Consider the following 26,335-nt stretch of genomic DNA (forward strand, 5'->3'; position numbering starts at 1 on the left):
AGGAAACAGCCTCAAGCTGTGCCAGGAAATGTTTAGATTGGATATTGGGAAAAGTTTCTCCATGGGCAGGGTGGCACTGACAATCCCCTGGCAGTGTTCAGATGTGAGGATGTGGCACTTGGGCACAGGGTTAGTGGTGAACACGGGCTGCTGGATTAATGGTTGGACTCTATGATTTTAGAGGTCTTTTCTAATTTTAGGGATTCACAATTCTAAATAATTTCAGAGCCGAACCAGTTCACAAGTCCAACCAATAATCTGTTTTGATTTCAGTGAGCCCTCACAGTAGTTTTAAGCATTTAAAATTTGCCACCAACCTATGGCACCACAATTATTCAGTCTAAGAGAGCAGAGATACTATTTTTTAATATGTAATCAGAATTTCTCCTGTCTCAGCTTAAGACCTCTTTGTCGTCTCACTGCAAGCACAGTAGAAGTGTCTGGTCTCCACTTGGGGCCCATAAACATGTCAGGGATAAGAGACTTGCCAAAAGGGATGCTCCAGATAACGGGGCAAGAGTGCCGAGGGTGCTCCAGAACGGCCGGGACCCAGCAGCGCTCCCTTGCTGTGGAGCGGCCCTCAAGGTAATTGTCTGTGAGGAGACGACAACAACGCCCGCAGCACAGACAGACAGGGCTGGGAGGACACTTTGCTGACAGCCGTGACCAGCCCTGCCGGGCAGCCGTGACCAGCCCTGCCGGGCAGCCGCCTCAGCGGGGACGCGGCCCCGGCGCTCCCCACACGGGGCCGCTCCCCGGACACCGCCGAGCGCCTCAGCCCCGCCCCTGCGCGGGAACGGGCAGGCCCGCCAGCCAATGGGCAGCCGGGTGAGAGGAGAGAGCGGGCCAATGGGAAAGCCGGGCGGGCCCATGGGGAGGCCGGGCGGACCAATGGGGCAGCGGGGCGCGCGGGGGGCGGGACGTCCGGCGCGCGGCGGGCGGGGGTCGGGTCCGGCCGGGCCGGCGCGGGGGCAGCGGAGCCGCGGGGGCTCAGCGCGGTCGCCGCCATGCCCGGCATCGACAAACTGCCCATCGAGGAGACGCTGGAGGACAGCCCGCAGGTGAGACGGGCCCGGCGGAGGCCGCAGCGGGCCCAGCTCCTGCTGGCGGGCCCAGCGCTGCTTCCCTGTCGTTGCCGGCCCCGGGAGAGCCGCGGCGGGGCCGGAGGAAGGGTGACGCCCCAGCAGCGCGGCGGGGACGCTGCCTGCTCGGCCCCGCGGGGCTCCGGCAGGCTCGGCTCGGGCTCTCCGCCCCGGCCGGGCCCTGCCAAGGCCCGCTCGGAGCTCCCGGGAGCTGCGGGAGCTGCGGCCCCTCGGGCAGGGCAGTGCCGGCACCGGCACGGGCTCTCTGCTCCCGCCCCCGCCTTCGCACTCAGGATCCATGCTGGACACCGCGTGCCCACAAACCCCGCGCTGCCTTCTCCAGAGGCTTTTCCTCGTTGTTTCTCTCTGAGGCGCGTTGCGGGTCAGCGGAGCCGTGCGGGGCGGCTGCTGGGTGCGCTCAGTGCGCAGCGGGGCGGGCACACGGGGCCCCGAGGCCGCTCCGTGCTCCGACTCTTCCCGGGCATTGCTGCTGCCCGACGTGTGTCAGCGATGCTCTGGAGTTTCTTTCTGAAGTAGGAAATGCTTTATTCGGTGTCTCTGGTTTCTCTTGTTGCTGGCAGCAGCAAGAGCAAGTCCTTGTACTGTATTTCTTAGATGCTGGAGAAAGTTTGCAATGTGTTTTCTTTTACGGCAGCCTTTTGAGTTAAGATCCTTGTTCTGGTGCATGGTTTGTATAGTGAGCACTTTGTCCTATATTGCCATAGCATGTGCATTTGTAGTTTTAATTCCTTAGTTACAGGAGGAGAAACTTTCACTTGCTAAAAAGCAGAATACAACCCCTAATATGACAGTTATTTTAACAATTCTGTATCAGGTGGAAGGATGACTTTAAAAAGGCAAGAGAAGGCCATACAGAACAAGAATACTTGATTTCCTAAGGACAGTGCCCCAGACAGCTCAAATGCTGAATGTGAGATGAGATCTGGGCTCTAATCTGGGTTCTGGTCCAGGGGCCAAACCTGCTGTCATCTCATGAAGAGGAAAACATTCTGAAAGTCTTTTACTGATTAAAAAAAAAAATCTCCTGAAGGTCTTTTCTTAGTATAAGGAAGGCAGAACTATTCGTATTTATAGGAAATGTCAAATGTGACGTGAACTTAGGACCACCTGAAGACATTTGGGAAGCACTTCAAAAAATGTTACTTATTGGAATGCAATTGTAATTCTAGAATCTTCCGTGTGAGGTTAGCTGTGATACAGACAAGCAAAGACTGATTCAGCCCGATGTGTTTGAGATGCTTAAGTAATTGGATTTGTCAGTATTGTCTTTTGTTTTAGGTAGAAAATTTACATAATTCAGTCAATTTAGTATTTCAGGTGAATTCCAGGACCCAGGTTCTCTAGGAAGGACTCAGTGTTCTGTTAGGTTAGTCCATTTGTTACATTCGTTCATTTCTGTTACTTTGAAATCAGTGCAGCAAATGTGGCTTGGAAGAAGCAGAAGGCTCTCTCTGGAGGAGTTGCCATGACTTGGATACATTCATGGTGAATCCTGCACAGCCCCTCAGCCTGGGTGCTTGTTCAGTGCTGCACCATGGCCTGCAGTTCGTGTTTCAGACACTGACTGTAGGTATATAATCTTCACATCAAACTTATTCTGTGTCTGAGGAAGGAAAGGCTTTTCAAAAATGTCCAAACCCATTCATTTCCTGTTGTCACAGGATCAAAACCTAACCACTGTGCTTGTCAGGCCTAACCAAACACCAGGTTTACATAGTCTTTTCCTATGCAAAACAGAGCAATTTAGTTATTAACCTAGGACATCTATTACACACACTCCCTGTGTGTTTGGAGAGTTTCTGCTCACACTGATTTGCATTCCCAAAGCATTGCACAACAAAAAGCCAAGAGACTGGCAGCACAGGCTCTGTCTCCTGTCACCTGCAGTGCCCTCCATCTGATGGCATGGACGGCTTAGCACTCACTTCTGACAAGGGCTTTCTTTGTGCAGCTTCTCCCTGGTCCTTTGCTCTTACACGGATTGAAAGAATCCTAAAGAAAATGCAAAATGATGCAGAGTTTTACTAGGAACATAAGTAAACAAATGCTCTCATTTTCTGCTAAGCAGAAGTCTGCCATAACTTGTTTACAGTTTCAGGTTAATTTCTTTCCATTGGTATCATATGATGTTATTTTGATGGTTAAACATCAATAACAGACATTTTTAACGTAAAACATACCATATTTTTTTCCATGTTCAGTTTTAAAGAGTTAGTATAATCCAGAAACCTGACATAATACTCCTTTAAAATTACAATCTCAGGTTTATTTATGTTCAGGTTTAAAGGTCATGAGTATATAATTCAATGGTTATTGTACCATGTAATTTTTTCTTTTGCATTCTTTCGTGTATGTCTCCCTTAATGGGAGAGTCAAGGCTGTTAGGATGACACATGTTGCCACACCTGGCAAAGATTTGACTTCTCCTCCACCTCTTTCCACTTGTTTTATAAAATAAAACCAGCATTAAAGCTATTTTTGTGCTGATTATGCTGTTTGATTATATCTTTTAGGCATTATATAGTATGACAGTAGTTGTGATACAGCCAGGCTTCTAATGCAACTTAGATAAAAGAATCTTATATCAAAAGGAATCATTAACTAATATACTTTGTGTGAGTTTAATATGTACTCTTTGATTATCATTAAAAGCAAAAAATCAGAAATAGCTGAAAAAGACCTTCATACTTCAAGGAGGGATGGACTAAAGACTTCAGTAGTTGCAAGACAGCCTAGGGTAGACTAAGAAACAGAATTTCCACTTTCAAGTGTTTAACAATCATAGTTTGGGGAAAAAAATCCAATAATGTGCTTATGATTCTTTTAATTTTCTGCCTGGACATTAATTTTAGTGCAAATCTAGAAACAAAGCATGGTCCTTTTGCTAAAACATTGCCAGAGTATTTCCTTTGTGACTCTTGCAAGTGCTGCTCCCTCTTCTACAGCCAAGCATCCCAAGAAATGTTTTAAGAGAAGCCAGTGTGGCCTGTGCAGAGTTACTGGGACATCTTCTGCTCTTCCCCCTTTGGGATTTTTGGTGGAAGGAAGCCATTCAAAATCCTCACAGCGAGGAGGAATAACCTTGCTTCCAAGTGCAACAAGGATGCAAGAACATGCAGTCAGCATCTCATTTAAGGTTACAGGAAAATTACACCTGAGCAACCTGAGTCAGCCCTTTGGGCAGGAGGGAGAGCAGGGGATGTCAGTCACCCTGGCTGTGCAAGGGCTCTGACACGCTCTGGCAGCATTCTTCTGGTCAAAAGGGAGAGGCGTGGGCTGTGGCCTGAGTGGAAAAGCTGGCTGGGTAGTTGGGCTTAGAGATGGAGATCAATGTTTAAGTCTAATAGGTGGCCAGTGATAAATGAGGTTGGTTTTTGAGATGGAGGTTGTTAAGCACCATCAGAGATGCAAGCACTGCAGCTGGACACAGGAGGTATCAGGCTTGTGGGTGACACCAGCTACAGAACTGACAGACTGACAAGCTGTGGTGAGGACAGATCTTTTCACTCCTTTTCAGTGGTGAGAAACATCTATGTTGAGGACAGTCAGATGCAGGTTGTATTGTTTGTTTTGGTTTGGTGTAGGTCCTCAACCTTTTGATCACAGAATTGATGGTTATTCCACAGATAAATTATAGTTCCAAGCACAACCACTAACTGTGTGTTCAGGTTGGACAGTATGAGACAGTCACAGCCTTTATTTGGATATCACCACAGAGGAAATATGTATACCTGGCAAGCTGTTTAATACCAGTAATCTTTACCCCTCTCCTTAGGGATGTACCATAGTGAGCCCAGTAGTTGCCCAGAGTTTCAACATTTAACAGTTGTCCATCTCCCTTGGCCCTTTCCTTTCTGAAAATGTATTAACCTGGAGAGAGGCTGACAGTGGGAGGAAGGCTGAGCTTGGCTAGCTGTAAGATTCTTTGGCATGCAACAGGTATCATTCCTTTAAACAGTATTAAGGGTTTATAAAATTTTATTACTAAAATCTGAAATAATGGTATTTAAGTCTGAAATTCCATTATATTTAAATTCTTCTCTTCTAACTTGTCATGTTCTTGTTTTGGCTGTTTGTTTATTACAGACCCGCTCGTTGCTGGGAGTATTTGAAGAAGATGCTGCTGCAATATCCAATTACATCAATCAGTTGTTTCAAGCCATGCACAGAATATATGATGCTCAGGTAGTGTTAATGAAATTCTTGAAAGCATTATAAAGTTTTGGAACTGCATTGCATGTTTCTTTAACTTCCAGATGCTTTAAATGCAGAAGTGAAATAACGTAAAAATTAATGATTGCTTTTCTGTATGTTAGGGCATGGTAAAGATAAATTCTTGTGATTATTTTTCGAGATTTCTTATGACAAGTGAAATTATGTTCTCTGTTCTCCAAGCAGCTCTGTGGTATTTCCCAAGTGTTTCTAAAATGTTGCACACACTAAGGTGTGTATAATAGTATGTATCAAGTGGGAGGTTATTTTTTACCCACAATATATTCAAGTTTTGCTCATCTAGAAATATCTCCATTTTTATGCCAGAAACAGAATCTATTTTGTATGTTTTTCTAAAAATTTGAGTTTATGTCTGTATTTGTAATTTAGATATGCTTTACCTGTTTGACTTTTTATTGATTTTCATGTTTCCCTTTTTTTAAATCAGAATGAATTAAGTGCAGCAACTCATCTGACTTCAAAGCTTCTGAAGGAATATGAGAAACAGGTACTGCATAAATCATGTTGTCTGTGTGTGGTCAGATACTGTGGTCAGAATACTGTGTATTTTTGTATTGTTTTATCTCCCAGAGCGCAGTGTACAATGTATTTAGGTTTGGTCCAGATAAAAGGAACTACTGTGGCTTGGTTTAAGTTGTTGCCAAAGGAATCTACTGCTTTATTTTAGTTCTTCCAGCTAAACCAGAATGAAGTTCCTCTTACCATGAAGGATATTAATAACTTCTGAAATATTTTTCTTTTGGATTAGTTTTTTTGAGAATTGCTTAGGGTAGTTCTGTTTTGGTTTTACTTTATAAACCTTTTACCCTTAAGTGCTTAAATATCAATAGTCCCAAAGAGAAGAGATTGCATTGCAATCTCCAAATTACAACCATAATTTCCTCTGTGAGCATAATTCCATCTCTGAAAGCACAGACTGTGGAATCCATAACTTTCTTCCCTCATAACCTGCACTATGAAGGGTTCTTTGCAGCTTTGCTGCTGGGTCCCCTTTGCTGGGGTTAAAAATGTTTAAAACAAAAATTTGCTTCTTTTAAGAGGCTGCTGCTCCCTATCCTCCATTTCCACCTAATGAGATGAACTGCTTCAGTATATCTTAACTGTGTAATATTTTAAAATAATGGAATACCTGATATACTCATAGAGATGATTAATCCAGTTTTGTGAATGACACAAAACACTGCAAACGACATAACTCTTTTTGCTTTCTCAGCGTTTTCCACTCGGGGGAGATGATGAAGTCATGACTTCCACTCTGCAGCAATTTGCAAAAGTGATTGATGAGGTAAGTCCTTGTATGTGCTTTGCTAATGCTGTCAGGTACAGACTTTAACTGCCTAATTACTCCTTTTTTAAGCCAGAAAGTACAGAAATGGCATTCATTTGTCAACAAGGTAACAATTAATTGTATATTGCAGCATCTATTTAAAGTTACATAACCTTAGGATAAAGAGCAAATTCAGGAAAATAAGGGTACATTGCTGAAAAAACTGTAGTTTACCATTAGAGATAGAGCCAGAACCATTACACAGTGGCAGTTAGCAGCTTGTACACGAGGGTCTCTGTGTTGCCTGATTCCAGGTACCTGACTGACAGAGGACCCTCCTGCTGTCTCTCTTAGATACTGACTCATAGGACACACAACTGAGCACCATTAAGAGCTGAATCAGGATTTTTGTTGTGATTCCTCTCCTCACTTAAGCAGCATTTTAGGAGGAGGATCACATTTTGCTCTACCTCTGTGAGCTGTGAAAGATGGGCTGTGATTTAGCTAGAGGGAAACTGGGGAATAAATGGAATAGTCAGGATGGATGAGGCCATTTTTGGACATGATCCAGTTGCTTCGAAAAATTCAGAGAAAAACTAAACTCCAAAGGTTTTCTGTAAAAAAACTGATGGTGAGATCTGGAACCTAGAAAAAAGTAGCAGCAAAGAAAGGAACATGCAAAAATGTGTTTGAGTTGTTCAGGTTGTCTTTGAGTGACATTGATGTCCACCTATTGTGACTTGATTTGGTTTCAGCACTGCTTCCCTAAGATTTTCTTCTTTTGTCTTTTTCAGCTCAGCTCTTGTCATGCAGTACTTTCAACTCAGCTTGCAGATGCAATGATGTTTCCTATTACCCAGTTTAAAGAAAGGGATCTAAAAGGTAGAGGACTTGACCAAATACTGTTTTTTCAACAGCAGCAACAATAAAAACATAGCATTTAATCTTCATAGCTCTTGTTTCACTAAATAGAATACACCCCTTATTTTTCAGCTCTCAAAAGTATGCATCTCCCCATTTAAAAAGCAAAGTAAGTTATTTCTATCCATGAGAGTATTACAGTTGAACTTAACATTATTGTTGCAACAAAAATATTACTTATGTTAGGGAAGCACTTATCTTCTATTCAAGATGCACAATTAGCAGCTACTCAAAAACATTAGGAAAGAATAATTTTCAGATAATTTGCATTTTCAGGAAAGATTTGTATATCAGATCATGACATCTGTGTAATTGCTGGACTAAGCTCAAAAGGCAAAGTGCCAAAGTTGTAGTACTTACTGTATTGAGATTTAGTAATGTGGTTATTCAACTCTGCTAGTAGTACAGGTGACTTCTTATGTACAGACATAAGGTGCTTCCATCGTCTTATTTTTGCAATAATTGTATCTTGTGCCTGGTTTAAAATAACATCTAATGTGTGTGATGATGATAGATTTTACTCAAGATACTGGAGGGAACAGACTGCTGTGGCAAATGGGCTTCCAAGTAGAAATTTCAAGAGTTAAACTCCAAGTAACTTAAATATCCCTATTGTGAACATTCTAGAGTGGGTATGCCTAAGATATGAAGATCTGAAATCTAAGTTGAAATAAAAATTACAAGTCTTTCATAGGTCTTCTAACTCTTCATCAGTCTTGGAAAATACTTCTTTGGCAACAGTTCACAGCAAAATTATGGATTGAAAATATTATGGTTTGGTTGGGTTTTTTTTTTTTTTGAGCAAGGGATCATGACTATTCCAAGGCTGATATTGCTTCTCAGGACCTGAAAACTCTCCTGTTAGTACTTACTGAAGAGGCATCCCTGAGGCAGTGATTCCAAATGACATTTTCCCACTGCAAGATGTAGCCACCAGCTGGTGTAGTTTGTATTAACCCTACACTTCTTAATGGGCTTCGTAGGCACTTCCTGGAAAGTTTTGTTGTTCTTGCTTTACCATAAAGTTGATTATGGCTGGTTTGTATTGTAATGTGGCACAAACCACAGCCAAGATCAGAACAGGTGTAAGGCTTTGTACTGGTTCCAGTTCCTGGCACAGGGAGGCAATAACCAGCTTGAACTCAGCTTATTTTAGCTAGGAGGAGTCCCACTGTGGTTTGGGCTTTGATACTGCCCATCTCCCATGCTTGCATGTCCCCAGCTCAAACCAGAGCCCAGACTGGAACTACAGGTGACACATTTGCATTGATGATGACTTGCAAAGACTTCTGAAAAGAAATTCCTCCTTTTTTTTTGGTAAGCCCAGAAATGATCCTCAGGCCCCAGGCAGGAGCAGACTTCCCTGGCCATGTAGTAGCTTGCCTGTGCTGGTAGCTCAGTATGGTACCTTCAATTGCTCACTAGTGAAACATTACATGAGAAACTGTAATACATGAATGTTACATTAATAAGAACTTACTTAAATTGTGATATGTTGTTTTTTTTAGAGATATTAACTCTAAAAGAAGTTTTCCAAATTGCAAGCAATGGTAAGTGTAAAGTACTTAGTCTTATCAATATTACAAGACAACAGTATTATTGTAGATTATTATTTGTCCTTAACTAGTGGAGTTAAGCCTGTAGCCTTTAAGTAATTAATTAAGGTGTAATTTTTCTGAGTGATACTTAGGCACTCAGCTTTCCTTGGTTCACCTGTAAATCTCTGCTCTGTGTACTGAAGTATTAAGGCAAATTGAAAGAGTTTTTGTACAAAACCTTAAATGTATGTATGATTATTAAACAATGTAGGATTATGCCACCAAAATTACAAAAAGAATAAGATGCTAGTTTGCTTCTTAAAGACAGGACCAGATCAATTTAAAAAAATTACCTTTCTAGAATGAATTTCATAGTTCTCTTCCCTATTTTCAGAAGTTTTTTTTTTTAGCTGCCTCTAATATATCCATGTAAAGAACTTATTTAAAGAAGAACCTAATATTTAAATAAATTCTACTTCTCTGAAAATTATTTAATTGTTTTAGAAGCAAAAAAGATTAGATACAGGTTTTTGTCATGTAAAGTTTCTCTACATAATGGACAGTTCTTCTTTGAAAAATAGTGGATGTTTAGGGAACTTTGTAACAATTTGGCAACATTTGCATCTGGTTAGAATTTTCCTTCAGCCCAAGTATTTGTTGCAGCGAAGTGATTATAAACAGACAAGAACTATTCCTCAAGGTGCTAATATGACAACTTTGCATTCAGCTCTCTGTGTAACATTGTAATATAAAAGGTTTTCTGCTCTGTTTCATAAGTCATTAATTCGTGAAAATGATCATAAATTCTCTCTTGATTGCTTAGACCATGATGCTGCCATTACCAGATACAGTCGGTTGTCAAAAAGAAAGGAAAATGAAAAGGTTTGTAAAACAAAATCTTAATATAAAGATTTTTAATGAAGATAAGAAATAATTTTCATCTTACATATATATATATATATATGTATATTTATGATGGAAGACAGTGTGTGGCAGATTCTGTGTGACATTTGATAGCTTTTAGCAGTCTAGACAGAAAAGCAGGTTTCTCCAATACATGCTGTCCTGTAACACTGACAGTGCTTTAGGAGTAATACTGTGATGTCATATTCAGTTTGTTTTTGTGAAGAAATAATCACAGTTTCCAGGTAGAAAAGAATGCTGTATTTGTTTTTCACATATCTCATGTTTAAATTAGAGAAGCAGAATAGTAAAATATGCAGTAGCTGGTGATAGAGGGTAGAACATGACTGGGTTTTTCCATGCTGACTATAAAGCTGTCCAGAAGGCATGTGATCAATGCCAATCTCAAACATTCCTTTTTTTCCCCTCCCCTTGTCTGTGTCTCTTCAGATCAAGGCTGAAGTTACAGAAGATGTATATACTTCAAGGAAAAAACAGCATCAGACTATGATGCATTATTTCTGTGCATTAAATACTCTCCAATACAAAAAGAAGATTTCTCTGCTAGAACCCTTGCTAGGATACATGCAAGCTCAGGTAATTTCAGGTTCTGAAAGCTGTAGGTCTGAAAGAAGAAATAAAAGTACGTCATGAAGTTTGATGTACTGAAATCCATTGCAAGCCCTCTTCTGCAGTCCAAGGAAGGAAATGGAGACCAAGAGCCACCCATGCAGTTCTCTGGGCTGCCACAGCTGCTGCCCTGGTGGTGCTGTTAGCACTGCTCAGTGCCCACTCACTGCAGCAATCTCTGCACGAGATGCCCTCACTGCCATACAGAGTCTTTTAGCAAAGTCTGGGTGATAAATATAATGGTTCATTTCCCCCAAAACTCAGGTGGTTGGATGTGATGTCATGCCTAGATTTTCACTGCTGGGCAGTTGGTTCCACTAAATTGAAGAGGTGATTAGAGTTTTCATGCAAGTGCACATGAACCTTCTCAGCAAATAACATGGAGACAGTTAAACTCATTCCTATGGCAGCTGTTCTGAAATGAGATACTCATCAAAAGCCACAAAACTGCTGTTGTCAGTCAAGGCTGTGGAAGAGCCAGAATGCTAAAAAACATTCTGTTTTGGTTTTGCTTAATATTAATAAGTTCATGATTGGTTTACTTGAGGATGGGTGCAACAGAAAATACAACCATGATAAAGTTATTTGGACAGACTCAATTTGTATTTTGGGAAGTATGTTATTAAGCATGAGCTTTGGGTTTTTTTGCAAGCCAAGCTTTCCAGCATCTGGCACTACTACAGTGACCTGAGTAGAAATCAACTTCTGAACACTGTCTGAAAGCTTTCCAAAGGCAAGAACTCTTGCTTTCTTTTGAAACTTTGCAGCTTGTATTTAAGAGCCAAGTTCTGGATGTTTGTGCAGTAAAGTAAGTGCAAACTTGCTTAGGTGGAGCTTTTTGCTGAATCTAAGAAACAGATGGGCAGGGCCATGTCCCAGGGCTTCCTGTTCTAACCTCAATTTAGCTGGGCAGATTTTCTGGCCCATTATGGAGTACCTTGTGCTTAAAATACATATTGGTAGTTCCCTATGGATGGCCCTGGACAGATCCTCACAGGTTCTCTCCTATGTGCCCCAAAGAACCCCCCATAACAACAGTCAGCAGAATGGTGGCACTGAAAAAGGACAGAGAGGCCCTGGGAGTGTTTCCTGTGTGTTTCTGTATTTCCTCCAGGCAGCTCTGTTCACATCCTTGTGACACAAGTGCCACTGCAGTGCACCAGCAGCCTTCAAACACACATTCTGCTGCTTTTAGTAAGAGGCTTAGGTAGGAATGAGGGATGAAATAGATTTCTCTGAGAAACTTTAACCTCCTATGACTCCATCTGTTAATTGTTAATGTAGTTTTATTAATGACTAAATTCTCCCTTTTTCTCCTTTATTCTTTAAAGATAAGCTTTTTTAAAATGGGTTCAGAAAATCTTACTGAGCAACTGGAAGAATTTTTGACCAATATTGGCACAAGTGTACAGAAGTAAGTTGGCATTGTTGAATTTTGAACTGTTATGAAGATTATTTTTTTATGTTTCTACTTATTAACAAATTATCTTTGTTAATAACACATTTTTTATCTCAGTGTTCGCAGGGAGATGGATTGTGAAGTAGAAAACATGCAACAAACTATAGAGGACTTGGAAGTAGCCAGTGATCCTCTGTATTTGCCTGATCCTGATCCTGCCAAATTTCCTGCCCATAGGAATCTAACACGGAAAGCTGGCTATCTCAATGCAAGAAAGTAAGAGTAACTTGTTATTTAAAATTCCACAGTATTTAATTTTGGGAAAGGAAAGCTAAAGAAGCTGGAAATTTTTCTTAGATGTTAGCTATGCTGATTTTATACATTTAGTTGAGTAAGTCACATAAGAGCTGTTTTATTTCTTTCTTTGGACTTCTTCACCTAGTTAATATTAAATTATCATTGTTACACTGATATAATGTCATTCAGGTGCAAAGCATAATTATCCTGATTTTAGTCAAAATTTTCCTGAATTTTCACTGTTTAAAAAAAAATGGGTTGAGAGTATAATTTCTCTGCATCCTAATTGGGAAGTAACAAGATTCTATCGATCAGGATTGTTCTGGAAGTGTCTGTTAAAGCTTTGGGATTCAAATTACTAATAAAACATTGTAATTTTGATCTAAACAAGGCAAAACACTCTGTTAGCCAAAATACCCTTGGAAGGAGCTTCTGGATTCCATGCAGCAGTGGCTCATTGTCCAGAGGAGGGAGCTGTGCCTCTAAGGAAGTCACACTGCTGTTTTCAGAGCTATTAAAAATAAGTTGTAACATTTAAAATTTTTTACTGTCATTTACACAGTAAGCTCCAAGGAATTTTGAAAAAAAAGATTGATTACTTTGACAACAACAGTTAAAATACTTACTGAATGAGGCATTAATTTCTGTATTAGAACACAATTGCAGCACTAAAGTTACAGAGTCTGAGCAAAAAGGAAGACAAACTGAAGACTTCTTTTTCTCTTTTAGTAAGACAGGGCTGGTGTCTTCCAGTTGGGAGAGACAGTTTTACTTCACTCAGGGTGGAAATCTGATGAGCCAGGCAAGAGGAGATGTGGCTGGGGGACTTGTCATGGACATAGACAATTGCTCTGTGATGGCTGTGGACTGTGAGGACAGACGGTACTGCTTTCAGATCACATCTTTTGATGGCAAAAAGTGAGTGCTCTTACACTGCTGGTTCTTGTAAGAAACACTGGACTCATTAATTAAGAAAAGAAAGATGGTCTGCCTTTGACCAGATGTTAACTTGATATATTCTGTGGATATTTAGAAGCAAAATCTGGGATATCCTTTTAACTGTGTTAACTGGACTTTTGTTTATAAGCTCTATAATGTAGCAGAGTAGTATCTCAAAATAAGATCATGGTAATTAGTTGACAATCACATATTACTGCATTTTGTGAATACTTAAGTATTACATGGACACAATTAGAATTGTGTTCCTTTTCTGATTCCTGTTGAAAGGAAAGCATAGGTTCCTCCCCATCCTAATTAAATGTTGACTGCACTCAGCACAAACAATCTTCAGCATTTCATAAATTGTTGTTTGAAGTGTAAATATGAAAATGTAATTTCTTGGCTGACTGTATTTGTGAGGCATTTTACATACACAAAACTGTGTTTTCTATTCTCCTTTTTCAGGTCTTCGATCTTACAGGCAGAAAGTAAAAAAGATTATGAAGAGGTAAGCATATAGGAGGTGTGCATGGAGCCCAGTGATTTTCTGCTCCACAGAAAGAATACATTCCTAACCATAGCTGGATACCGCATTTTTTTTTTCTGTTTTTACTTACTAATAAATTGTCTTTGTAACACCTTGTTTATCTTAGTGTTCCTCTTAGCTTCCTCCTTCAAATAAAAATTGAAAAGTCAGGAACAGGAGCAAATGGTTTTCCAGAGCAGAGAGAGAAAGCAGATTCTAGCTTGCAGATGCAAGAAATGAGCAAATTCCACAAAAGCCAAATTGAATTTTTATAATGTTGTGAGGAAACAATGTCATCTGCAGTACAGAATAAAGAAGAACAGAGAATCCTGATGAGTTTTTTTTTTAAATTCCTTAAAGTTGTAAGTTAAGCTTTCTTTAGTTTTAGTATGACTAAAATAATTTTTGTGAGTAAAATCTTAAAGTGTAGGGTGCAGTATGCAGGTGGCAGTGAATTGAATGACAAGTTTGGTGTGCAGAATATTTGGCTCCCTGAATTTACACAGAAAGTAAAAAAAGTGCTGAAACAGCAGCTCAGGTATTCAATCAAGATTGTTTAGAAAACACAACAGATTAATTTGTTTTCTTTTTTCTTCCTCTTTTTCAGTGGATATGCACCATAAACAACATATCTAAGCAGATATATCTAAGTGAAAACCCTGAGGTAACTCTACTAAAATTTATGGTTATGAGTAATATGTTAACATTTATATTTATAGAGTAAGTTTATATTGGTACAAACTTACATAATGATTTCTGCTTAATAAATTAGGGAAATTGGCCCAATAAAAACTGTTTTATAACAGAACATATATCTATATATGAAGTGTGTCTTCATGGGTTTTAGTTCAAAGTTGAGGGCTGCATTTCTTAAATGAGATTTTTTTCTTTTCCTGGCTACATTTTCTTATTTTGCCAGAGTTATCATTGGAGCTTTTCTCTATTGCTTCCTTTTATTAACATTGACAGTATTTTATAAAAGGCCAATGTGTTCATTTAAATTGGGAAAGTTAACATCAGGTTATGTTTTGAAGAAAAGTTGGAAGAAAATGCTGCAGATGTGTTGGTGAAAATTTAAAAATGCAAGATTCTCGTGAAGGGTTGAGTTTATAACTTTTCCCAGTTGAAGATAAAGAAAATCTGAAAGGTTATTTTGAGAAAAATGTTTCCAGTTATCCCATCTCTGCTGCAGGAGATTGCTGCCCGTGTGAACCAGTCAGCTCTGGAGGCTGTCACTCCTTCTCCTTCCTTCCAGCAGAGGCACGAGAGCATGAGGCCAGCTGTGTAAGTGAAGCAGCCAGAGGGCACTTGAGGTGCACATATATAAAGAAAATCCTGGGTAAAGTTCCAGGGGGAAAAAAAAGCCTAACAAACCTACAAATATTTTTGTGATCAGAACTAAATTTTTGATAGGCCAGAGAAAAATTTGCTGAACACACCTTTCACTGCTGAAGCACTGCTGAGCATCCATTGTTACAAGTAATCCCAATGCCAGCTGGTGCACACTTTGCTTGGTTTCATCATGTCTGTTTTGTTGTTGTGTGATTTCATTTTTCCTCATGTGTCCAATTCCTGGAGGCAGACCTCAGATGGTATTATACTTAATATGTGATTATATACTGATGTTAAATCAATCTGATGCAATTATTAATGGAAGTAGTAACTTTAACTTAAATGTGACTAGGTACATAGATTTGTTTGCTATACCCCGAGCTTCAGTTTTTTAGTTTTTGTTTTGTTTTACATCGAAGGTTTGGAATATTGTATTGGTGTCCCCTGTGGTTTAATTCATTATCAACCCCCCTGAAGTCACATAGCCTAATTTACCTTTTTGGTTTTGTTGTAGGCAATCTCGTCCTCCTGCAGCTCGCACCAGCAGCACAGGGTCACTGGGGTCTGACTCAACAGCTCTCTCTGCACTGTCCTTGGATTCCCTTGTTGCCCCTGACACTCCCATCCAATTTGACATAATATCTCCAGTCAGTGAAGATCTGCCTGGCCAAGCAAAGTCATCAGGGCAATCGGGCAGGTAGGAAATGTAGGGAGAAGGAAAGAAATCCCTAAAGTTAATGTTACTGATTCAAAAAGCAATGAACAAGAACACCACATTTAAGATGCAGCTCCAGCACACACATTGCCTTTTTCCTGACTGATGTCACAAATTTTGCAGTGGCCAGTGGAGCAAAACAATTTGTTAAACTGTTAGATGGAATTGTAAAAAAAAGGCTTAATTACATCACTAGAGTCAAGGTGTAGTTTTCTATTTTGCAGCAACTTTTCTTGCTTTAACAGCCAATGATTTTATTTACTGATTTATTTTAAACTTTTGGTTTCACAAGTATTTTCCTTTCCTATTGCTTGCTCACCCAGCAGCTTGGGTTATTTCCTCTTGGAAACTCAAGAGAAATTTGGTAGCCCTGCCTCCAGGTGATGATGGCATACGATGACACTCCTCTTAAGCTGAAAGGTGAGTGAAAATGGTCTAGGCTTCTAGAGTAATTTCACATACAGCCAAGTTAAAATCATCTGAAGAGTTCATCCAAAACATTAAAGCATTTTCTCCTACTTGTTATTATATTTGAGTGGGAGATGTACTAAAAACCAAAGACCTGTAAGTCATCACTGCATTTCTAGAGCTATAGCTATAGAATTCAGATATGAACAAAATGTATTTGCAGATCCAGCTGCTTTTAACAACAAAGACAGCCAAAGAGATGAAAACTAATTTATGTGATTCTTGTCACAAAAATGTTATATCCCCCTGCCTTTAGGAAAATATTTGAATTTTGAATTGCATCTCACAGATGTCAGAGTTGAAATATACATACTACTATTTTTTCCTTTTTTTCCACAGTTTTCTTTTCATTGTTGCTTGGTATAGCAGGATAAGCAGGTAGCCAACTAGATCCTTCAGGATACACTGATTTAAAACAGACTTGAACTGTATTGCAGGAAGTGGAAAGTTTAAGCCTTAGCTGAGCTCCTGTGGTAGCCTGGTGTAGCTCAGTTGGTCAGAGCAGGGTGCCAGTAACACCAAGGCTGTGGATTCAATCCCTGTGTGGGCCATGCACTGGAGAGTTGGACTCAGTGATCCTTGGGGGTCCCTTCCAACTCGGAATATTCTGTGATGTCATCAGTTATAATGTTTTTCATAGCAGAAATGATAGAGTTGAGCTCAGTATTTTCAATTAGCCGTGGCCTTCAATAAAGAACTGCAGTGTTTGTAGAGATAGGTAACGTTTGATATTGAAAAAAGAAGTACTTTCTTGGTTTCTGATACTGATGACACATATTTAAATTTTATTTTTGCCTTTTGAGAGATCCTGTGAGATTCTGCATTTACTGTTCCAATTAATATTAAACAACAAGAAAAATCGGAGCAATAGAAGAGGCTGGTAGAAAGAATTTGCTTTTACTATAATTACACAGGTCAGCCTTTAATGAGATGGTTCTTGATTGAGTCCACATTATCTAAACATTGTAGCAATGCCATCTCGGCTTCAATCGAGAGAAAATTTATTACTTTAAACTAGATATCTCTTAGTTAAAACATTTCTGATAATTAATAAAATAAACTGGCAATCAGGATGTGTAACTGAACAATTTTTTTTTCTCATAGTCCTCAAATTTGTTTTTAGAACACTAACTATCAAGGTAACACTTTAATTAATCCCATAAAAAACTTAATTTGAACTATATTGAACCCTTGCCAATAGCTTTTCAACTACCAATCAGCCAGAGAGAATGGGTAATTTCCTGTACAAATTTTAAATGAAATGTTCCCATTTCCTGTGCTTATTCCTTTACTCTTTTTGAAAAATGCAGACTTGGAAGCCTAGAGTATTTTCACTTTTCTTTGTAACTGATAGTAATTCTGTCTCTGAGAGCCAGAAATAGCCACATTTCTCTTGAATCTCTAGGAGTAAAACCCCAGTGATGTTTTGAGAAAGCTGCATTTGAAACAAACCCAGGGGCTTCTCTTGAGTAAGTAATTCAACACCTTGACAGTGATGAGAAGTGGGTGCTCTAATGGAGTACTGAAAGGGCCTGGTTTTTGGCTGTGCTTCCCAAAGCTGTACTGTGAAATTTCACCCCCTAAAACTATTCCTTTTCAAACATTACCGAGGTTTTGGTTTGGGCTTAATTTAAATATTAAAAAAAAATAAAATGTGAGCAAAACTTTCTATGGCAGTAATAGGACAATAATATCTGGTATTCTCCATAGTGTGGGCCCTCAAATACAGCAAGTACAGAATTGCTTCTCCTTATGGTTCATGATACATTACTCCTCCAGATGACAAGTTTGTGAACTCACTACATGTTGGTATTTGGCACAGCATGAGACTATTGCACTATCCATGAATGGTTCCTGTAATCTGACTCCTGCTTTAATGTTTTCATTTTTTGATAGACGCACAAATCCTTTTGGTGAATCTGGAGGCTCAAAACCTGAAACAGAAGGTAAAACAAAATTTCACTTCAATGCAAAATAAAAATAAGTTTTGACAATTATAGTTGTTTTCATCTCTAGCTTCTCTCTTCTAATTTAACACCAGTTTTAAAATGCTTAATTACATTGCAAGCTATTTGATAAGTTAAATCAAACTGCTGTCTGAAAATCTGCTTTAATAATGATTCATTGCATCTTTTGTATTCTCATTAACGAAATGCAAAGATGTGTGGTGTGCTGTGCAGTAACTGCACCTCTAATTGCTAAGTAGGAGCAATCTCTTTCCAAGTTAAGAGCTTGGAGTTTTCCTGACTGCAGTCCACCTTTGGTTTTGAATGGGAAACACAAAATGGAGTTTGTTTTTTTCAATACCTTTCTTTTTTCTTAGATTCAATTCTTCATCAGTTATTTATTGTAAGATTTCTTGGCTCCATGGAAGTGAGGTCTGATGAAAGCCCAGATGTTGTTTATGAAACAATGCGTCAGATACTCGCAGCTCGCGCCATCCACAACGTTTTCAGGATGACAGAGTCACACTTGTTAGTCACTTGTGACTGTTTAAAGTAAGTTTGCTTCCTGATTTCTACTGATGATTATTTACAGAATGATCTTCTTTCACTTTGGTAAAATTTACTTTCTGGTTTGTCTTTAAAAACAAATTTTTAGGTTAATTGATCCACAGACACAAGTTACAAGACTACGAGTAAGTAACTTTCCATTTTAAGATAAATACCCAGAATGTAATTATTTTACTTTAAAAATATTATTATTAGATGTTAGCAAAAATCACTGATAGCATGGGATTGCCAGCCAAATTTCCAGTGCTATTAGGAAACCAATGCAGACATTAGAAACACCTGCAAATCAGGTTTAGGGGAGTGATTTCAATAGGTCAAATTGGCTTTTGAGATTCCCTTCTCCCTGTGATCTGAAAGGATAAAATAGTAAAGAGAGAACATTAATGATGGAGTCACATTAGTGCTGAAGTCCAAGAGGCTATGTTTGCTGTTTGGCTTCTCTGTTTTCTTTTTAATGTTTTGACATTAAGTTCAAAAATGCTCCAAAGCTGTCACCTTTTGCAAGTGAGGCACATCAACTGAGGGTATGTCCCCTATACTAAATGCACACATCTAATTCCAGGAAAACTCATCCTTTCAGTTCACAGCAGCTGTGGTGGGGACTCTCAGAATTTTTAAGTTTATTGTTTGATGAGTCTTAAAAAGATAATTTGAAGTCCAACCTCTTTTAGGAATAAGAATGCAAAACAGTTTTTCTTGTAACAAACTAATGAGGGTATGTGGTTTGTATGGGTTGAGGTTTTTTTTTCTTGCTTATATAATTAGGCGAACTGAGCTAATTGCAGTAAAGGTTTTTGAATAGTAGTGCCTTTATATGGAACTAAATATTGAAAGCTTAGTCACAAATGTAACTATAATGAATGATTAAAACAAAATAAAACAGGGGTGTATACACTTTTAGGAAGGTGACTGACTCACACTGCAAATGTAGTCCTTTTTCTTACATGGAGTGTGTTTTTTGACATTTGCTTGTCTTTGGAATAATTTAGTCCTTGCTGTCTAATCTGTTTGTGTTTCATAATTACATTTGGTCGGTAACTTCTTGTGCTGTGGTTGTGCATTAATTAATGTGCAGTGTATTGAAACCTCATGTGGCAAAAATTTGGAATCAGTTTTAATCTCTGCCTGTCTGATCCTTTTGGCAGTTCCCTTTGCCCAGTGTAGTGCTGTATGCTACACACCAGGAGAATAAGCGCCTGTTTGGATTTGTGCTCAGAACCTCAGGAGGGAGAGTGGAGAGCCGCCAGACTTCCATCTGCTATATATTTGAGTCAAATAATGAAGGGGAAAAGGTATTGGTGATGGTTGTGACTTGTATCAGTTGTGAATATGGGGTCCAAGATGCTAGATTCATTCAAGCTAAGGCCTTTTTTAGGTACTGAAAAAGTTAAACCTGTCATTTTAAGTACCTGCAAATGCTTTAATGTGCTGTTGTATTTAATTTGGGATTCTGGCTTAAATTTAAAAGCATTTTTAATTATTTTCATCTGTTTTGTGTTTAGATTTGTGACTCTGTTGGATTGGCCAAACAGATAGCTTTACATGCAGAACTGGTAAGAACCTTTTTGGGGCAAAGGATGATGGGGAATGAAAGGAAGGGGATATATTTAAATATGTGTAATAGACTGTATTCTGCAAGATGCCTCTAGATGCAGCAATACTGTTGTATATTTTAAGGGACTTTTTTCCTAGGATTTAAGACTGACCAATATCTACTATAGAACAATATTGAATATAGGGTTCATTTTGCTACTTTTAACAACCATACCAGTCCTTTAAAAGCAGAATATTCCAAACAGTGAAATCACAGTCTTGAGCAAGCTCATGTCAGTCAGTAGTGTCTCAAAACATCTCAGGCTGTTGTTACTGACTTTATTTGCATTTTTGCTCTTTAGGATCGAAAAGCCTCAGAAAAGCAGAAGGAAATAGATAGAGTCAAAGAGAAACAGCAAAAAGAACTGAATAAACAAAAGCAAATTGAGAAGGTACCTTTCGTCATTATTTCTTAATATCAGGTTTTTTCTACTTACTTTCTTTTGCAGTTTTGTCCAAAGCTGTCCACTGATAGTATTGATAGATCATTTAGAAATCGTAATAATGGTATCCTGTGTCCATTGCAGATGGCTTTAAGGGTAATACTCTTTTTCTGATTTCCCAACCCCCCTTCTGAACTTAGGACTTGGAGGAGCAGAGCCGGTTGATAGCAGCTTCCAGCAGATCCAACCAGAGCAGCACAGAAGGACAGTTTGTAGTCCTTAGCAGCAGCCAGTCAGAAGACAGTGATTTAGGAGAAGATGGAAAGAAGAGAGAATCTGAAGCCTAAGGTTGCCTGCTTCATTAAAATTGGAATCATTAATATATCTGGTGAAATGGCACAAGTTCTACAAGAGGTGAAATGTAGGTGGAGGGTCTGTCATATTATAGAAAAGACTTCACAATATATAGACCCTATTATGCCTTGATTTTTCTTTCTCAATTAAGTGATTTCTGTTTCCTGCCAGTATAATTTCTCTTGTATGCCAGACGGAGCACAGTGATGCTGCCAGTTATTACAAACATATGTTTTCTCAAGGCTTCTCTGCAGTATGGGAAAAATGTGGGCGTTTTCCCCACTTACCTCTGTGCAATTGACTGCTTTGGAAGCAAAACTGAAAACCCAAAAACCAAAAAAACCCAAACATTGAAATTTGTTCTTTACACTGCAGTAGGGAAAACACCTTGCTGGAAACAAAAGTGAGATGTCCAAATAAGACAGTGCTAAGCTTTACCCAGTTTGTTGTACATAGCTGTTCTTAGATTTAGAAAGAAGGATCTCCTTTAACATCAGAGAGATGTGCAATAGTTCGAACAGAAGGATCTTTTTTTCTTTCATTTTGCGCAGTATGATACTGTCTTGATTTCCTTTCTAATTTTTTTTGGTGAATACAATGCCAAAAAAAACTTGTTTCAACAGGAGAAAAAGATACTGTCAGACCTAGATAAGAGCTGATGAGATGCAGTTGAACTTTGTTGCATGAGGAAGAGCATTCCTCATCAAATGATAAGAGTCGTGTATATAGCCTTGTAGCACAAGTGCCATGTTCTTGGTTTTTCCCCAGTACTTGGAATAAAAAGCTGTAAACCTTTGAGTTCAATTTTATAAAACATGCTTAGAGTTGCAGGAACATCTTGAATTCCGTCATATCAAAATCTTCTGCATATGTAAATGCCTTGCTGCTAGTACACTGCGTCTACTGGAAATGAGTTGAGGCTCTTCATTGTTTTTATGATTTTGCAAACAGAATTTAGTAGTTCTGAAGTAAGAGATGATACCAATCCTACATCATAGAGTCAGTTCTGGAAAGCATTTTTCAAAGTGGTGTCTGTTTACAGCTTGTAATCTGCACTCCATATTCCATACCCTGTGTAATATTTATTTTGTATAGTATTAGATGTGCATTCACCTTTTGAACCAGAAGAGAAATCTTGTTTGAAGAGAAATATTTATTTTTGCACTAATTACTATAAATATTAAAATCCAGAGGAACAGAAGATAGCTCTCTAATAGTGGCATGAAAATAACAGGATATGTAGAGAGAAGAGAATATACTTATATTCCAAGTTATAATATAACAGTTATGAGTGATTTACAGTTCATTGCAGGGCATTTCTGGTGTTCAGGAATGGAAGCAATTTTCAGAGTATCTCCTCAGCAGCTGGTGGTGGCCCAGCCCTTCCTAGCTGGAGCTGTTCAGTGCTGATAAAGTAAGTGAGGAATCTCAGGTTGTGTTTTCTGGATGGCTGTAGGTGCACAGAGGGCTCTTCTAACTCCTGGGAGTGCCTGCATTGGCCAAAGCCTCCTGCCCATGCTGCTGGAGATGTGACTTTGTGTGCAAGAGTTGGTGGCCTCAGCTCCTGTGACAGGGCAGCAGTGCCTGGGCAGGAGCAGAGGCAGCTGGAGCTGCAGAAGCTCTGGGCACAGGTTTTACACCACAGCAGAGGTTTTACACCACAGGGGCTTGAGCAGCCACCAAAGAGCTCTGCCTTGAAAACGGAGGGGAGGAGGCTGGGGAGCAGAGAGCCACCAGGTTCTCTTCCTGAATTGGTTACCAGATCCTCTTCCAGTGTGATTTTCATCCCCAGAGTAGCCAGTCACTTGTAGAAATATCTGCTTTTGCTGTTGCCCAGTTGGTCACATAGTATTGCCCTGTGGCTGGATTTAGCTGGCACAATGCCACATGGACCACACCAACCTGAGGCTTCTTGTAAAAGACAGTGGCATTTTTATTTCATATCTAGGCTTCCATTTTCAGCTCCCATTTTTAAGAGACTATTTTTATTCTTGCCAACAAAAATTACAGAGATGCGCCAAATTCATTTTTTTCCCTTTTTGTGCTTAAATCAAGGCTTACAGAGAGTGGCAAGGCAGTTTGTCTCTGCACATTATTCCAATTCATGTTTGTTTGTGTTTGTTTGTTTACTGATATTTTCTATAAATCATATCACAGGGTAGCTCAAGGTTACTGTGTCTTAATTGTATTTTTCTCAAGTATGTACTAAGGATGAAGCAGTTTGGAAACAGCACAGGGAGCCTATGAAATCAGTGATCTCTAGTGTCGAGAACCCAGTCCTCAGCTTGTCAGAGAAGGACTAATTGTGTTAAGCACTGGAGCTGCAGTAGCCCAGGCTCCAGAGGGAGGACAAAGAATAGACAAGCACTCAGAAAGAGCATTTCTGATGTGCAGCCTGTTTTGCATTAGCCTTATTGAAGAAATGTCAGAAAATGGGATTACTGTATTTTTTGCAAAACCTATCATTACTCATATAGCTATAAATCTGCAAAGATGAGGAAGAAAGCTAATAAAGTTGGCAGGTGAATTTACTGTCAAGTAGGATTTTTTGGATTTATCAGTAAATACTGGAATTACTCCATTTGCTTTTCAAGCTTTCCATATATGCCATTAAATGTAGCTTTCTAAAACAGACAGATTAGGAATGAAATACATTTCACTTACGTTGGATGATTTTCATCTTAAACACTAAAAGATTGATGTGCATGAGTGAAATGTAGGGGTTGTTTGGTTATTTAGGGGAATTTCACCAGTGTAAAATGAGCAAGAAAGTATAAAAGCATCTGGGGTAATGATGAAAGCTGCAAGAGCAAAGGGCATGTCAGCAGGGCTGGGGGAAGTCAGGAATGGTGACTGAGTTAGCAGGGTGAGAATGACTGAGCTTTGCCTAGGGAGGATCACACAGGTTGTAATTAGAACTAGCTCAAGGCAAAAACACCTGCTGAGGTTTCATACATGACCTTTTTTCCTATCAGGTTTAGAACTACTTAATTAGAAAACAGTTTTGTTGAAAAAAAAAATCAGAATGATGCTTGGTATTTTCCATGAGAGTATGTAACTTATAGTAGGAACACCTCATGGTCTGCTGGGAACTGCTGTGGTAGAATTTCACCACCAGAATATTTTATTATTGTAACTAAACTACTAAATGGTTTCCTTTCCTAGTTTACAGGAGATTAAATAAACGCTCCTGTTTATTATTTTGTACTGCCTTTTGTTCACAAACTGATCTTTCAAACACCTTTGGCTGAAGCTGTAGTTTGCTTCATGTGCATCTACTTTACTTCAGTCACTCCTGAAAATATTCTTTCAAGTCCATGATTTTGAAGTGACTTCATGTAGGTACTGAATTGGCAGTGTTGGTCAGGACTAACTTGTTGTGTTGCTAACTGCATCCTCATAATTACTGCCAAACTTTTATCCCTTAGATAAGAGGATATGAAGCTTGTTACACTGTGTAGATCTACACACTGCAGACCAAGCCAGCCTTGCTGTCAGCTGCTTCAAGCTACATACATTCTTTGTGTATGTAATGGCATGAATATACAAATATATCAGGTGTGCTTATGGGTATACATTTTATTGCATTACAGATGATAGCTGGCACTCCTCTGTGGTCACTGCTAGATTTGGCCAAGTCCAAAGCAGAGGACAAGGTCAAAGTCATGTACTACTAAACATATCTAACTGGATATGATCAGGTTGTGAAAAGTCAGTTGCATGTCACAGTCTCACTTCCTTAATCTGTTTGAGTTTGAAATTGTATCAGGACAATTTACTGTCTAACAGTAATATTCCAGAGTTAAGAAACATTTCCCTTCTAAAGGGCTGTCAGATTTCCTCTTTATGTGGATGTAAACCTAGAGCTGAAAATTGTGAAACAGCTGATGCCATTTATGAAGCTGTAATTGACATACATGGATATAAAGAAATAAATTTGACTGTTTATGGTAAATTCTGTCAATGCTTAAGGTAAATACTGATTAATTAGTTGCACAGCATTTGGGACAAGCTAATGGTGAAAGCTATGCTAAAATATAGTCTCTTATTATTTAGGAAATAGTTCACCTAGAGAAAGAAAACTGCCACTGCTTATTGAATTTAGATATTGTCTAATGTAACAGCAAAAGCTGATACTTTATATTCTTCCTCTTGCTCTATATTACAAAAATTCTTGCAAGGTAATTAGTCCCCAAGGCTTCTTGTTTTAATTAAGCACTAAGTTGGCATTTTTTTCTCTGCCACAGTGGTATCTCAGTTGTCATGACAAGAATAAGTCAGTGTATCATTGTGAATGCACTTGTATTCCTAATGAAGTTTATATTGCAAGCTGAGAATTTTGTACAACCTTTCTGGTCATTTTTATAATAGAGTGGAGTGGTCAAATTCTTATGATGGTGTTCTGGATTGGTCCTGTTCTGGTGAAGTGTAAGTGATTTTTGCAGTGTTTGAGACTGACTTGCACATTTTCCCTGAATAGCTGTATTAAGAACAACCAATGGCATATTTATGTCAACTCTAATTGTTGTGTCTTAATCTTGGAAACATGGATAGTAACCTTCTGCTCCAGGCAGCATTTTATATTTTAAATAAAAGCTTAACTATAGTAACTTTCTGGGTGAGACTTGTACTGATGCAAAAGCCTCCTGCATTCTTCATCATACTGACTTTCCATTACTGGTACCATTACTGGTGACAGGATGTGTTCCCTTCCATTGAAATTAGTTCTGACATGCAGGTATAGCCCTCCATTGTCAAGTGTAGCTCAGTTCTCTTAATTTTTATAGTAATAGCCAGATAACCTCAGAGGAAGTTGTTACACTTGGGAATGGTCTTAACTTATTTTTGCAACAATCAGAGACTGAAGGTGAGCAGGAGCTGTGGCAGCTGGCTGGGCAGGGCCTGTGGTGGGGCAGTGACAGGGCTCTGAGGGCTCTGTGGAACAAGCCAAGTGCAGAGGCTCTACCAGCACAACCATTACCATGGGCATTGGACATATCTTCACAGGCTGAGTTAGTTTATTATGGGATAAACACCATGTAAAATACCATGGGCCATAACCACATTATGGTTAAATTTGTATTTTATAAGGTTTGTAGATTTTTCTGGGGAAAAGCAGACTTTTGAATTCTGTAACTTCTGTGATAAAGATGCATGTATAACTAGAAAAAAAAATCTATGCTTACTTGATTATGAAGGAATAAATACTACTAATGCCAAA

At 39.1% G+C, this 26,335-nt stretch overlaps 1 protein-coding gene across 2 annotated transcripts; it reads left to right on the top strand.

Annotated features, from left to right (window-relative positions):
- The first annotated feature begins 923 nt into the window (after positions 1 to 923).
- Positions 924 to 26,334, top strand: APPL1 (adaptor protein, phosphotyrosine interacting with PH domain and leucine zipper 1). 2 transcript variants are annotated; one of them, XM_039695512.1, is made up of 22 exons: positions 924 to 1,061; positions 5,190 to 5,288; positions 5,764 to 5,823; positions 6,550 to 6,621; positions 7,398 to 7,485; positions 9,033 to 9,074; positions 9,886 to 9,944; positions 10,416 to 10,562; positions 11,927 to 12,009; positions 12,112 to 12,270; positions 13,021 to 13,209; positions 13,696 to 13,738; positions 14,364 to 14,420; positions 14,949 to 15,040; positions 15,603 to 15,785; positions 18,168 to 18,217; positions 18,595 to 18,769; positions 18,873 to 18,909; positions 19,930 to 20,076; positions 20,287 to 20,337; positions 20,680 to 20,769; positions 20,961 to 26,334. In XM_039695512.1, exons 1-22 carry the CDS (start codon positions 1,008 to 1,010, stop codon positions 21,105 to 21,107), a joined length of 2,124 nt encoding a protein of 707 aa, XP_039551446.1. In that variant the 5' UTR covers positions 924 to 1,007; the 3' UTR covers positions 21,108 to 26,334. The 2 variants fall into 2 exon arrangements, with proteins under 2 accessions (XP_039551446.1, XP_039551447.1); XM_039695513.1 differs by lacking the exons at positions 924 to 1,061; positions 5,190 to 5,288; positions 5,764 to 5,823; positions 6,550 to 6,621; positions 7,398 to 7,485 and adding an exon at positions 7,700 to 8,168 and having other exon boundaries at positions 9,002 to 9,074.
- Position 26,335: the final 1 nt, after the last annotated feature.

Source organism: Passer montanus, unplaced genomic scaffold, assembly GCF_014805655.1.
Source record: "Passer montanus isolate IOZ18808 unplaced genomic scaffold, ASM1480565v1 scaffold9, whole genome shotgun sequence".
NCBI lineage: Eukaryota > Metazoa > Chordata > Aves > Passeriformes > Passeridae > Passer > Passer montanus.